Source organism: Oratosquilla oratoria, chromosome 17 (genome assembly GCF_046742065.1).
Source record: "Oratosquilla oratoria isolate Oo_2021 chromosome 17, ASM4674206v1, whole genome shotgun sequence".
NCBI classification, from domain to species: Eukaryota; Metazoa; Arthropoda; class Malacostraca; order Stomatopoda; family Squillidae; genus Oratosquilla; species Oratosquilla oratoria.
The window spans coordinates 25044382-25059381 of record NC_134793.1 but is presented as its reverse complement, the minus strand read 5'-3'; the positions used below and the strand labels follow the sequence as shown (position 1 = coordinate 25059381).

The 15000-nt window shown below is 40.8% G+C and overlaps 4 protein-coding genes across 13 annotated transcripts in view; 2 read left to right on the top strand and 2 right to left on the bottom strand.

Moving 5' to 3' along the window:
* LOC143034522 (uncharacterized) overlaps nucleotides 1–2157 on the top strand; it is an 81770-nt gene extending 79613 nt beyond the window's left edge. For 2 of the 4 annotated variants that reach the window (XM_076200698.1, XM_076200697.1), the window contains exons 4-7: nucleotides 76–200; nucleotides 814–920; nucleotides 1156–1289; nucleotides 1802–2157. In XM_076200698.1, the coding sequence (XP_076056813.1) occupies nucleotides 76–200; nucleotides 814–920; nucleotides 1156–1289; nucleotides 1802–1815 (380 nt within the window). In that variant the 3' untranslated portion in view covers nucleotides 1816–2157. The remainder of the gene's footprint in view (nucleotides 1–75; nucleotides 201–813; nucleotides 921–1155; nucleotides 1290–1801) is intronic. The other 2 variants (XM_076200696.1, XM_076200695.1) reach the window with 2 other exon arrangements.
* LOC143034515 (adhesion G-protein coupled receptor G6-like) overlaps nucleotides 1–15000 on the bottom strand; it is a 396540-nt gene that overhangs the window by 189054 nt on the left and 192486 nt on the right. The window lies entirely within an intron of this gene.
* LOC143034688 (uncharacterized) overlaps nucleotides 1–15000 on the top strand; it is a 116202-nt gene that overhangs the window by 85638 nt on the left and 15564 nt on the right. The window lies entirely within an intron of this gene.
* LOC143034520 (uncharacterized) overlaps nucleotides 10679–15000 on the bottom strand; it is a 27110-nt gene continuing 22788 nt past the window's right edge. The window contains exons 2-7 of one of the 3 annotated variants that reach the window (XM_076200688.1): nucleotides 14741–14876; nucleotides 13370–13487; nucleotides 12867–12997; nucleotides 12154–12263; nucleotides 11785–11915; nucleotides 10681–11298 (exon numbers count right to left, since the gene is read on the bottom strand). In XM_076200688.1, coding sequence (XP_076056803.1) covers nucleotides 11285–11298; nucleotides 11785–11915; nucleotides 12154–12263; nucleotides 12867–12997; nucleotides 13370–13487; nucleotides 14741–14866 — 630 coding nt within the window. In that variant the 5' untranslated portion in view covers nucleotides 14867–14876 and the 3' untranslated portion in view covers nucleotides 10681–11284. Of the gene's footprint in view, nucleotides 11299–11784; nucleotides 11916–12153; nucleotides 12264–12866; nucleotides 12998–13369; nucleotides 13488–14740; nucleotides 14882–15000 lie in introns of all 3 variants that reach the window. The other 2 variants (XM_076200687.1, XM_076200690.1) reach the window with 2 other exon arrangements.

The following is a 15000-nucleotide window of genomic DNA, read 5'->3' as shown; positions in this document are numbered from 1 at the left end:
CTATTTCAACCGTGTTGATGTAGCACTAAGGAAGAGAGAAAATGTAACCCGTGGTTCTTTGTTTCCGATGACCAGACCCCTGTGGAAACTGCGACCGAAGCTTCTCTGTGGCCCACAGGGGTAATACGCGGCTTCTGTGGTCAAGTCCCAACTACCCGAAGAATTACCCTGAGGACTGCAACTGCACCCTCTTAGTCAGGGTGAGTGAATAATGACGCTAGTGGTCATGGTATTCATTTTGGGGACTGGCGATAATAACTGATGATGTTGGTTGAGATGGGGCACTTACATATGGAGACCTTGTGGAAGTCAGGAAACGTAAGAATAAAAAAAGAAAAAGAAAAAAAGACTAATACTAATTCAAGGAACACGAGAAGTATCTTGCCCACAGGCTAGAGCAAAGTTGAGACGGAAATTGTGACTTTGAGGACTTCCGGCCTCCTAGGGAGCGAGCGAGGATTAGAGATGGCCCTTGATCCACAGAGAGCCAAGGCAAAAGGGGAAAATAGATGGTAAGGGATGGGTCAAGGGTGCATGCCACCGCCCATATATGGAAGGGGGAGAGACCTTACGGTATATAGACAGATAAACATTCCGATTTCTTGAAGTTCCGAACTTTATATAGTCCAGACGTTGAAAGAGTAGATTTTTGCTCATTCTGAAATTGAGTGTGCGCCCACTATGCCTCCATTTGTCTTTAACTTTCCCTTTTACTACTTCTGTGACTCCACCTCTTCGGTGAGATCTTGTCCCAAATAGCAGAAACGATAGTGGCAAAGTACTGAAATCCGTTGCTTTTTTTTTTTTTTCTAGATCACTGGAGCTGACTCTTTCCATATCGGCTTTGCGACCGGTTCGGAGATCTACGATGCCTCTGGCTGTAATCATGACCGCCTGGTTTTCACAGGCGACGTTGTTTGGTGAGTGTTCCTCCTCTTGTTGTCCTGTTCCTCGTTCCTTCTCACTAATCACCCATAGTGATGCACACGGGATGGTGTATGGGTGTAGGCACTTGGAGCAGCGTCACATTCGGAAACCTTTTTTCCTTTTCTCCTCAACCTAAGAACTCCGGGGATATCAGACCCCAATTACTGAAATCAAAATCCCTTCCTTCTCAAGATTTCTATATAATGACAAGGAAATAATTTCATACAGGAAGGTATGCGGCAGTGGCATGGATCAGTTTGCCTTAAAACATGATCAAACCAACACTTCTTTCACCGCTACCTTCATCTCAGATTCTGGAGACGGAAATAAAGTGGCAACTGGCTTCGAAATGACGCTGGACGGTGAGTGTAAACCTTAGAGGTTGCATAGCGCTTACTTGCTCGCGCTCATAGCTGTCACACATGCATGCATTCACACACACACGCACTCACGCACACACACACACACACACACACACACACACACACACACACACACACACACACACACACACACACACACACACACACACACACACACACACACACACACACACACACACACACACACACACACACACACACACACACACACACACACACACACACACACACACACACACACACACACACACACACACACACACACACACACACACACACACACACATGCATATATATATATGTATATATTCATACTGTATATGTATATATATATGTATATATGTATGTATATATTCATACTGTATATATGTATGTGTTCGCTATAGACTTCTTTTGCCTTGTTACATACTCTCTGTGCAGTGAAAACTATAGTTTTACGTGGTCCTTGATGACGATAATAACGTATACTGACTGAATATTTTGGTTTTCAGTTCATATACCCTAATTTTCAAGAAGGTCCAAATGGAATTCACTTCCTTTCCATTACGAGAAGATCACATCATTACTGTAACGTCAGGATGATCTTTGAAGCCTCTACCGAGGACAGGAGGGGAATAAGAAAACATTGGATATTAGGATTCGTGATTTGACCAAGGTGTTATCTCCAGGCACCTGTATACTTCTTCATTATTTGACCATTTTTGAAAATATATCAAGCATCATAAAAATCAAAAGTGAAATTTCATTGTACATACCTACATACATATACCAAGGCTTTTTCACCCTTACAAGGGAGATAGCCAAAAAGGAAAAGGCACAAAATCCTTCCCACCCATTCCATCCCTGAATACACTCCACACCCCTCCACCATCCCTCTTATCTCAGCACCTCCTGGATGACGGGTCATCCCTGCAACTTGTCCACTACCCTGGGTCAGAAGCAGTGTCGCAAGACACAGCACATCCACAGCAAGGCCGCTTCATTAAATTGGCGACCCCCTCTCCGTCCCCCCATGCATAAAAGGAGAGGACGGGGAGAAATCCCTTCGGGCTGCGTCAAATTTGCTTACACATACTAACACATACTACCTCACCCCCAATCCCCCCGCCCATTCCACCTCATGCATCACAACATCATCCATATACAACCATTCTCCATTCACTCCTGTCTTCTGTCCTCTCCCGTCCTTCCTCAACAGACATTTCCCATTTCCCCAAAGGCCCCCTTCCGCAAAGCCCTCTTCACCCCATCCATCCACCTCACCTAATGCGTCAGATGAACCCTACCAAATGCAGGTGAGGTATATCTGCCCTTCTGCTGGCACGACGTAACCCAGTACTACATGCCGCAGCATGGTTGGACTGTCTGCGACTAAACTAATTCCCCCACTGGTTTCTCATCAATAAATAAAATATTCTGGACGCCCATAGCACACACCTGGTAATACATTTTTTGTTCCCCGGTTTTAAGTGTCATTTTCTGATTTGCTATATCTCATTATTATATAAAAAATATATATATAACTTCCTCAAAAGTTTGGTTTTGTGATCACTTTGATATTTCGAAGTGTTTATATCTTTTATCAGTTCATATGATCAAATCAATAGAGTATATATCTATTTTATGACACAAGCTTATAAGAAACAAGTTAAAACAAAAGACAGTTGTTAAACAACTTAAACACGTCAGAAATGACTGGATCTTCCTGGATTCGCGGTTGTCGTCCAGGTCGCAGTCCCGCACCTGCTCCCGGGTATAGTCCCCATCATTTTCTCATCGTAGTGGTCCTGACTCCTCCGCTCTATCTCCTTCACATCTTGGTGGAATCGCTCGCCTTGTTCTTCTGAGCATGTGTCCATGTTGTCTTTGAATTTGTTCAGATGAGCGTCCAGCATATAAAGTTTAAGGGACATCCTGCATCCCATGGCGCCAAAAGCTTTTACCAGATCCTGTACCAGCTGCTGATAGTTTTCAGTTCTGTGGTTGCCCAGGGAGCCCTTAACAACTGCTATGGAGCATTTCCATGCCATTCTCTCAATCCTACTGAGATTACCCAATATAACACATGTTTTGTTTATTTGTATTTTTTCATGTTTATATATGTATTTCGTGTCACTGAATCCAAATATTACATTAGTTTTGACGTAACATCGATATTTCTTTATTTATTCGTGATTTTATATTTTATTGTTATATACGCAACCTTTCTCTACAGTAGTTAATTGATTCAATCTACTTTAGCATTCCTAGGATAATTATACAACATCTAGTATTGTTTTCATAATATGAATTGTATTTAAGAGCTACAATATTAGTAAAAACAAAATAAACAACACAAATTTGCACTGCAAGTGTTTTGATGACTCTTCTCATGATTAGAAGTGCTTTGACGATCGAGATTTTCTAGAATGCATGCTTTCGTCTTTTCTGACTAGTGACCATATGTAATCTCCCATCATAGCAGTATTCCATCGTCCTTGATATCTTCTTTCCATAGTTGCGATATCCTGATGAAATCTCTCGCCATGCTCCTCACTGACAGCCCCCAAGTTTTCGGGGAAGAAATCTAGGTGAGAATGTAAGAAATGTATCTTCAAGGACATACGACAACCAAGTTTCCTGAAGTTCTCAATAAGCTTTGCCACTATTTGTTTATAATTAGGGTCCTTGTGATTTCCTAGGAATCCACGAACTACATCACGAAATGAACACCAAGCTTCTCTTTCAACTTTCGTCATCGCTCTTTCCAGTTTCTCCGACTTCAACATTTTGTTTACCTGGGGTCCAACAAATATACCACCCTTGAGCTTAGCCTCAGATAGCTTGGGAAACATGAGACAAATTTCTTGGAAAGTTTCGCCTCCAAAATCCAAAGCCTTCACAAACTGTTTAATTAACCCTAGCTTGATGTGAAGTGGGGGTAATAAAACTTTTTTCGAATCTACTAGAGGCTGTCTGAGAACATTTAACATTCCTGGCTGCAGTTCAACTTTTGGGGGCCAATGAACTTTATTATAATGATCATCATCAGCCCTGCTGTCCCATAAACAAAGAAAACAGGAATACTTTGTGTATCCCCCTTGTAAGCCAAGCAAAAATGGCTAGCATCTTGAAATCACCACAAACATCCCATTTGAATTCAGCATAATTGATTTTTTCAAGAAGCTGTTTGACATTATGATAGTTTTCTTTCTTCTGTGCTGAGTGTGCAAGAGGCAAAGATGGGTTTTTATTTCCATTGTGGAGCAATACTGCTTTGAGACTTCGTCTTGAGCTATCTATGAACAGTCGCCATTCTGCAGGATCATGTTCGAGTCCAAGGGCTGTAAACAAACCAGTAACATCCTTACAATAACACATATCATCACTAAAGTCATAGTAAATTTTAAATTCTTCATGTCGTTTCCGGTACACAGATGTCCTGCAGTCTTCTCCCAGTAGATTCCATTCTTTCATCCTTGATGTAAGAAGCTCAGCTCCTGACTTAGTAAGACCTAAGTCTCTGATTGAGTCATCTAGCTCACTCTGACTTGGAAAGTGAGGCTCCGAAGTCGTTCTTGGTGCGAAATCTTCGTCTTCCATTTCATGGCTGCTGCTACCTGCTGACCCTTCAGATGAAATTTCCATTGCATCTTCCATCTGGAAAAAAAGAAATAACTAAATATAGCAACTTCAACAAAGACGAATAGCATTAGTATTCCATATATCTTTAGGAAAGTGAATGTATATTAAGTACTTACTATTGAAGCTGATTAAAAGCAAAGAGAGTATGATCAAAATAAACTTGCATTTTCTGGTGGTTGTGGTACTGGTAAGCTATCATCATGTGGGACAGGTGCTCTAGATGATGGTATGTCTGGATACTGCAGAGCTTGTCTTCCTTTCACTTTCCTGTACTTCGTCACATCAATCATACAAAAGTAGCAGTCGTCGTGATGGTTCTTCGGCTCTCTCCATATTCTAGGAATGGCAAAAGGCATTGCCCTTCCTGTACCTCTCAGCCATCCTTCTATAGTAGATCGGCAGCTTCCACATATCACATGAGGTGCCCATGGCTTGTCCTGGTTACCCATGGGCATTCCGAAATAGAGTCTGTACGCTATCCACACTTTAGCACCTCTCACGATCTTATGTAGTACTTGTTTTTTCCCAATATAATAACCACACACATAGCAAAATGTATCAGGAGAATTTTCACATCCTCTAGTAGCCATCTCAACAGGTAAATAGTTCAGTCATTGATCTGAAAGAGAAAATTAGATAAACATTTAGTAGCAGACCACATAACAATTCCAAAATATACATGGTAACATTGAAATTATATGTATTTCTATAACGGTCGATGATACAGAAAAAATAATTGCATATTTGAAATCAGCAGGAAAAATGGATTAATAAACTCTAAAACAAAACACAATAAACAAAATTTTGAAAAAAAAATGTTACGTTGTGTTATTGAAGAACTTGGTAGACTCAAGAACCTTCTTTATTTGAGGTCCAACAAAAATCCCACCTTTGATTTTGGCCTTAGATAACTTTAAGGAGAAGTTAAGAAGATACTTAAAAGCGCCTGATTCCTGGTTGAGAACCTTCACGAACTGCTTCATCAACCCCAACTTTATGTGTAGTGGTGAGATGAGCACAATCCTGGAATCAGCCAGTGGCTCCCACATGACGTTCCGGGTCCCAACTACAAATTCTGTTCGCTGCTCCCAGTTCTTCCTGTTGTAGTGGTCAGAAGTGGTCATCCTGTCCCAAAGGCAGAGGAAGCAATGGAATTTGATTAAACCTCCCTGGAAACCAAGCAAGAAAGTCACCACCTTAAAGTCTCCAATGATTTCCCAATTGTACTGGTTGTATTCCAGAGCTTCCAGGACTTTTATAATGTAGTAGTCTTCTTTCAGGCAGAGTGGTAGAGCTGTCTTTGAAGAGTCGCCACTCCTAGGGCACAAAAGGGATCCCAATAACGTCAAACTGTCAAGGCACATCATGGCAGAAACAGAGATCATTCGTAAGAGTGTAAAAGCCTGAGAAAGGTTCGTGCCGACTTATCTGACTTGTCACCTGCACTTTCTCCTTGACCAAGTTCCACTGCTTCATCTTGGAGATGAAGAGCTCTGCATTGGACTTGGTTAGAAAGATATCCCTGACCAAGTTCTTTACTTCTTTTTGGCTTGGGAAGTGAGGAACTTTCTTTGGTATCTCATGCAGGTAAACCAAGTCCTCAGCATCCATGTCCTCCTCTTAATCAAAATACTCCTCTTGGACTTCACCTGGAGCGGTGACACTGACACAGGATATTTGTAGCAGTGAGGAATTGAAACAATTGATAATGGGAGATCTGAATAATGCACAGCAGCAGCAATCTTTCTTTTCCACCGCTTGCTATAATCCGCAATGCAATGAATAAATAAATAAATAAATAAATAAATAGATAAATAAATAAATAGATAAATAAATGAAATAAAAGAAAAAGTTTCTGCAGTGGTGTTTGGCTCTAGCCAGCCCCGTGGGTTGGAGAATTTCAGGGACCCCTCCTCATCTCACAGCCAACCTTACTGCGTTTTCTTCTCACAACAGTAGCAAGGGGCCCTGTGCTTGTCCTGGTCCTCAACTAGCATCCCGTCTCAAACAACAACTAGCATTCCACGTTTCAAACATAAAGGTAGAGAGCCTCTGAGGACCTTAGCACACTCATCAAACACTCTCCAACCAATTGTAATTCGTCTTCTCATTACATTATCATGATCCTTTGTCACCCTCACCATCTGGCCCAATTAATGATACTCCTCAACTTTTTCAAGACTCTCACCATCAATTACAATCTTTTTACCCCAAACCCTCGTCTTGAACATCACTCTGGCTCCACTTCCATTCACTTTCAAACCCACCTCGAGACCTTCCCCGCTCAGACCACTCAGCACATCCTGCAAGTTCTCTGCCCTTTTTGAAACAAGAACAATGTCATCCGCAAATCTTAGGTGGTTCAAGCATTCGCCACCAATCTTCAAACCCCTCCTTTCCCAACTCATCTCCTTGAAAATATCCTCCAAGCAAGTTGCAAACAATTTGGGCCAAATTGCACTCCCCTCTCGATCTTGATCTCCTCTGCATCCCAATGTAGTCGGATTATAGCGGTACCCCTCGCACATATCTTTTTCCCAAACTCCCACGATCTGCTCGTTTGTACCCTGCTTGCGTAGCAAATTCAGCATTGCTATTTGTTCCACCGAGTCAAAGGCCCTCTCGCAATCTACAAAAGCCAAGCAGAGAGGTACACCGCATTCTATCGCTTTCCCGATTAGTTGCTTCATCGCCTGCAAACGGTCTAGAGTCGAACATCCACTCCTAAAGCCCGCCTTCCCCCCAAACCTGACCCCCCCTCCATCCTAAACCTGAGCCAGTCCACTTGAAAGGATCCCGGAGAACACTTTATATGCATTCGATAGCGAACCATTGTTCGATAGTTACCAAGGTCCACCCGGTCTCCTTGGAGAAGACAAATACCCCACAACTACAGATGACCTGATTGAGGGAAAGAGGACAGTGCAGATTGAGAAATGGAGAGAGAATATATGTATGTATGTGTGTATATATTATGGGCGCCCAGAATACTATCTTGATTAGTGAGAAACCAGTGGGAAAATTAGTTTAGTCGTTGACAATCCGAACATGCTGCGGCAAGTAGTTCTGTCTATAGCTGTCATAAATGTTTGACATTCTGGCTACTTTCCAAGGTAACATTTGGATTTTGGCTTGCGTCCTGGTGACCTAATTCTATTTATGCAGCCACACTTGTTTTCTCTCTCTCTCTCTCTCTCTCTCTCTCTCTCTCTCTCTCTCTCTCTCTCTCTCTCTCTCTCTCTCTCTCTCTCTCTCTCTCTCTCTCTCTCTCTCTCTCTCTCTCTCTCTCTCTCTCTCTCTCTCTCTCTCTCTCTCTCTCTCTCTCTCTCTCTCTCTCTCTCTCTCTCTCTCTCTCTCTCTCTCCCTCTGTGGTGACACATATACCATCTTTATGATCATCATTATTTCTATTCGATTATTTTTTATATCATTTTGTTGGTTTTCTTCATATCTCACCATTTGTAGTGTGCGTCTAATGTAGACACATTGTGACAAGTTGAGGAAAGAAGAAAAAGAAGTCACGGGTTTGGATCTGAGTTCAGAGTTTATTCCTGACCGGTTTCGCTTTACGCTTCAACATCTACTGTTGGCATGTGGCCGAGTACCCAGTTCTTATGCAGCCACACTCGTTTTCCTTTTATTAGCATCAACCAGCCATTAACAACTGTGGCAGCTACTCTCCTAAGCAAGTGGCAAGGAAGGGTGGCAACAACTGAAATTATCGCTATAACAAACAATAAATCACTGATAACAATAACAACACTTCTAATACTAATATCATCATTTAACTATCACATTATATATACTCGATTGGATACCTTATTTGAAACGCCAGATACCATATACCGTATGATGTAGATCAGACGTGGGAAGTACAATTTCAAAATACGCATACTAAGATGATTCGTACTTACGCTTCGTTTAAGGACAGGCGACCCCCAAAATCAAGCTCGCCCAAAATGGTTTGACAAAGAAACTGAAAGAAGTATTGCTAAAAAGAGATAAGCTTGGTAGAAATGCAAGTGTTCTGGTGCACCTAACGACTATCAAAGCTATGTGGTAATACAGTGGGGTTTTAAATTGTCAATAAAAAAGCGACAATATGAAATGAAAATCGCATTAGTTGCATGGGAGCTATTATGCATCACATTGGTACACTATTATCTGCTGACGGTCATCTTGAATATTCGTATGGAGGAATGTGTGATATTCAATATTTTCGCTCGGTATTTGTATACAAAACACCTCGCATCCAAGCCCTAACTGAAGCTTGTGATAAGTCTAAGAGAAAATTACTCATTACTGTAAAAAAAAAAAAAAAAAATAATAATAATAATAATAACACCGTGACCTGGCGGTTGTCATCCAAGGATCGTAGATTAAAAAAAAAAAATAAAAAAAAATAAACTGTTGCTGTTCCGTCAGAAATTATTAAAAGATAATCAACTATATCCAGATATGTCTCAAGGGAATGGAAGTTAGCTAACGTTACTCCCATATTAAAAAAGGGTGACAATAAGAAGCCACTGAGCTACAGGCCTGTCAGCTTAACTTCAATTGCAGGAAAAATTATGGACACTAATCAGAGGTGCTATTGAACACCAATTAAAAAAGTAACTGTTTAATAAATACTAGCCAGCATGAATTCAGACGGAAACGTTCCTGCCTGAATACCCTACTAGAATTCTACAACACTGTCATTTCAAATCACGAGAAAAGAAACGATATTGATTCAATATATCTGGACTTTGAGAAGGTTTATGATACCATCCCGTACGAAAGATTACTTGCTAAGTTAGTTTCCCATAGAATAAGAGGTAGCCTATTAAGTTGGACTAGTAATTGGTTAAACGATCGTAAGCAGACTTGTTCTAAAAGACAAAACCTTTAGATAAAAAAAATGTTACAAGTGGAATTCCTCAGGGTTCCCTTTTTGTGCCACTTCTATTCATAGTATTTACAAATTATATAGACTTGACTGAAATCCATTGTCTCCAACTTAGCTGATGATACAAAACTGCGGAATGATCACTTAAACCAATTAGATATTCAAGAAGATTTAGATAAACTACAGCGATGGTCTAAAAAGTGGCTAATGAAATTTGGCACAAGTAAATGTAAATGTAACATAGGAAAAATGAAAAATAAGTGCGATTAAAATCTATCTGGAAAGTCGTTGACAAATGTGTATAATGAGAACGATCTCGGCGTAATTATCAGTGATGATATCAAATCATCTAAGCAGTGTATTTCCGCTTCAGAAAAGGCAAATAAGGTTCTAAGACTGATTGCGCGACCTTTTGATTTTAAAAGTCCACCTGTCATTAACAAGCTATATGGTCACCGAATCTGAATCTCATTAAAGACATTGATAGATTGAAAAAAGTACAACGGCGAGCTACAAAACTGATTGCAAATATCAAAGATAAATCAAACAAAAATAGACTAAAACATATCAATCTAGTTTCCCCCCCAAAAAAGTGTAGACTCAGAGGTGATTTGATACAGCTCTTTAAGATTCTAAAGGGAACTTACAGGATCATCAAAAGTGACGAAATTTTCACACTGAATGCGAATCAGACAAGAAAGAGTGGTCTCAGACTGTCAGGAAGTAGATCTCATCTGGAAATGGGTAGAAACAACTTCGCCAACCGTGTAGTAAATGATTGGAATAAACTTCCTGCACATGCAGTGCAATGCTGTACAGTTCGAAGTTTTAAGATTCACTTAGAGAAGCGCCTAAGAAATATGCTAAAATACCTGCCATTTTCTAATCTATTTCATTTTATTGATCTATTTATTATTCATTTAGCTATTATCATCTATCTGTTTATTTTCTGTTATATATCATTTATCATAAATGATTGTTATTTTTGTTTGTTTTTATCTGTCATTGTTTATTTTTAAATCTTATTCATTTATCTACCACTTTACTTATTTGTTTTCTATTCATTTTTCAGCATCCGACCTAGATGACATGGACCAAAAGGTCCCCTGTCGGCATGCTCCTCCTTTGTAGTACTGGGTTACGTGGTACCAGTAGAAAGGCAAATAGACCTCACCAGCATCTGATTTGGCTCATCTGACGCATTTAGGTCAAGTACAATGAAAACTCACTTTTGATTTTTATGATGCTTGATATATTCTCATAAATGCTTAAATTTCGCAGAGGAATATGTGTGCCTGCAAAGAGCACCTTTGTCCAATCATGAATCCTTATAATTAATCAAAGTCTTGTTATACACAGTCCGTCTTCGGTCGAGGCTTCGAGGGTCCTCCTGGCAGTACAGTCGAGATGCGATCTTCTCGTTATGGATATGAAGGGAATTCCATTTGGACCTTCTTGAATGTTAGGGTACAGAAACTGAAAAGCAAAATATTCAGTCAGTATACGTTATTAACGTCATCAAGGACCACGTAAAACTATAGTTTTCATTGTACAGAGAGTATGTAACAAGGCAAAACAAAAGTCTCTAGCGAACATATATATATATATATATATATATATATATATATATATATATATATATATATGTATATATATATATATATATATATGCGTGTGTGTGTGTGTGTGTGTGTGTGTGTGTGTGTGTGTGTGCGTGTGTGCGTGTGTGCGTGCGTGCGTGCGTGCGTGCGTGCGTGCGTGTGTGCGTGTGTGCGTGTGTGCGTGTGTGTGCGTGTGTGCGTGCGTGTGTGCGTGTGTGTGTGTGTGTGTGTGTGTGTGTGTGTGTGTGTGTGTGTGTGTGTGTGTGTGTGTGTGTGTGTGTGTGTGTGTGTGTATGTGTGTGACAGCTATGAGCGCAAGCAAGCAAGAAAGCGCTATGCTCTCAGTCAGGTTTACACTTACCGTCCAGTATCATTTCGAAGCCAGTTGCCACATTATTTCCGTCCCCAGAATCTGAGATGAAGGTAGCGGTGAAAGAAGCGTTGGTTTGAGAATAATTTTGGGAAAACTGATCCATGGTGCCGCATACCCTCCTGTATGAAATTATTTCCTTGTCATTATATAGAAATCTTGAGAAGGAAGAGGATTTTGATTTTTGTAATTGGGGTCTGGTATCCTCGGAGTTCTTCAGTTGAGGAGAAAAGAAAAAAAGGTTACCGAATGTGACGCTGCTCCAAGTGCTGCCTACACCTTACACCATCCCGTATGCTTCACTATGGATGATTCGTGAGACGGAACGAGGAACAGGACAACAAGAGGAGGGACACTCACCACCAAGTAACGTCGCCTGTGAAAACCAGGCAGTCATGATTGCAGCCCGTGACATCGTAGATATTGGAGCCGGTCGCAAAGCCGATATGGAAAGATTTAGCTCCAGTGATCTTAAAAAACAAAAAAAAACAAAAAAAAAAACGGATTTTAGTACATTGACATTTCTATCGTTTGGTCGCCCCGAAGAGGCGAAGTCACGCAAGTAGTAAAAGGGAGAGTTTAAGGCGAATGAATGGAGGCATAGTGGGCGTTCACTCAAATTCAGAATTAACAAAAATGTACTCTTTCAACGTCTGGAATATATAAAGTTCGCAACTTCAAGAAATCGGAATGTTTATCTGTCTATAAAGGTCTCTCCCCCTTCCATGTATGGGCGGTGGCCAGCCAAGGCATGAACCCTTGACCCATCCCTTACCATCTATTTTCCCCTTTTGCCTTGGCTCTCTGTGGATCAAGGGCCATCTCCAATCCTCGCTCGCTCCCTAGGAGGCCGGAAGTCCTCAAAGTCAGTATTTCCGTCTCAACTTTGCTCTAGCCTGTGGGCAAGATACTTCTCGTGTTCCTCGAATTAGTATTCGTCTTTTTTCTTTTTATTTTACGTTTCCTGACTTCCACAACACCTCCATATGTACATAAGTGCCCCATCTCAACCAACATCATCAGTTATTATCGCCAATTCCCCAAAATCAATACCATCACCATTATTTACTCACTTTGACTGAGAGGGTGCAGTTGCAGCCCTCAGGGTAATCCTTCGGGTAGTTGGGACTTGACCACTTACGCTGGACAGTACCCTTGACGCTGTTGTCAACAGAGATGCTTTCGTCGCAGTCTCCACAGGGGCCTGGTCATCGGAAACAAAGAACCACGGGTTACATCTTCTCTCTTCCTTAGTGCTACATCAACACAGTTGAAATAGAATATACACACACATACATTCATACATGCATACACACATGCATACATTCGTACATACATACATTCATACATGCACACATACATGTATACATACATACATGTATACATACATACATACATACATACATACATACATGCATACATACATACATACATACATACATACATACATACATACATACATACATACATACATACATACATACATACATACATACACACATATATACATACACCGATCCGATAGGAGCGAGAGAGAAAACGAAGAGAGTAAATCTTACTGAAGATGAATTATTACCTGAAATAGTTGTAGGGGTATGCGAAGGTGTAATGGTATCCGGAGGACAGCTGCTCTCCATGGTAGTCCAGGGGCAAACTTCTTCGCAAAATTTGAACAAAAAGATGTCAAAGCCAGGCTGGTACAAGAAGAAGAAGAAGAAGAAACGTGAGTAGTGATAAAAGACTGCACGAATGATAAGGGCACAGCTCCAAAGTGACGTGACTTCAGAGGACCAAGCTACTCGAATCACGTCACCAATAGAATAAAGGTACAACAAATATTCAAATGAAAGGAATTAAGATTAAAAAAAAATCCTCCAACACAAATACTCATAATAACCAACACTCAAACACACACAACACTGCACAGAAACATAAATGAATTGCATTTGATGCTGAACAAGAATTAGGAAGAAAACAATTGAAAAGTGAAAACAAAATATCAAAAGAGGGAAAGGTCATGAAAGAATGTTTATCTATCTATTCATCAAGAGCTTTTTCCCCTTCATAAGGGGGGTAGCCAAGTCAAAGGGACGTGCCCACTCCCATCCATTCCACTCCCATCTATCACTCTTTATCCCCTCACATTTTAACTCCTCATGAATGACGGGTCATCCTTGTATCTCGCCCACTTCCTGGATCAGAAGTAATGCAGCAAGACAATACATCCATAGTAAGGTCGCTTCACTTAATCGGCTTCCCCGCGTCTCTATCTCTTCATGCAGAAAAAGAGAGAAATCTCTTTGGGCTGCGTCAAAATATCATTCACGCACAGACATCTCCTATTCCCCTCATCCCCCGTCCTACCTTCCTTGCATAAAAAAAAAAAACTTCTATACACCGTCTCTCTCCACTCATCCCTATCAACTATTTCCTCCCTTCCTTGCTCAACAGACACTCCTCTCTTTCTCAACGCTCCCTTCGTCCTATCCATTCATCTCATCCTTGGTCGTCCACTCAAGTTCACCACATCTTTTCAAAACAGAAAGTGAAACAGAAAAAGCCAAGTCGAATGATAAGGATATCAAGGCGATTATAGAGAAGGCTAAAGGAGTAGAGAAAACTAAGGAGAAAAAGAAATCAATCTGAAAGGGACCATAGAACTTCGGAGGAAGAAAAAATCATTGAAAAGATAATGGCGACATTGAAGAGAGAGAGGGGGCGGGGGGATATCTTCCAAGAACCAAAGTTTATAGAGGTGGGAGGGAAAAGGGACGAGAATGTTCCTCTGCCATGTCTAGCACCTTTCCTTTGTCGGTAAAAGCCAGTTGAGGAATAGATACGTTTTCAGGTTGGTTCCTCTTTCATGATGTCAATATTCTACCTTAGTTGACAAGAAACTGTTTGAGCAGTGGAGGATATTGCTAGAATATACATACTTTATACTTACTATGCCATCCAAACAATCTGTATTTGCCTGCGTCGTTGAAGGAGACTGATCCTGTGCCGAGGGTCCTACTCCCAGCATCAGCACCATCATCGTCATCAAAGCCGTCGCCTGCCATAACTTATCCATGGTTCCAACTCTGTGCTGTGCAGGGAGATACAGGAAAAGGTCAAGTGGTGACAAAGATCCGGGCAGCATCTAAAAATTCACATGAGTGATAAGAAATCAAGTGAACTCATTTCAAGCCCGTATTCGGTTCATAT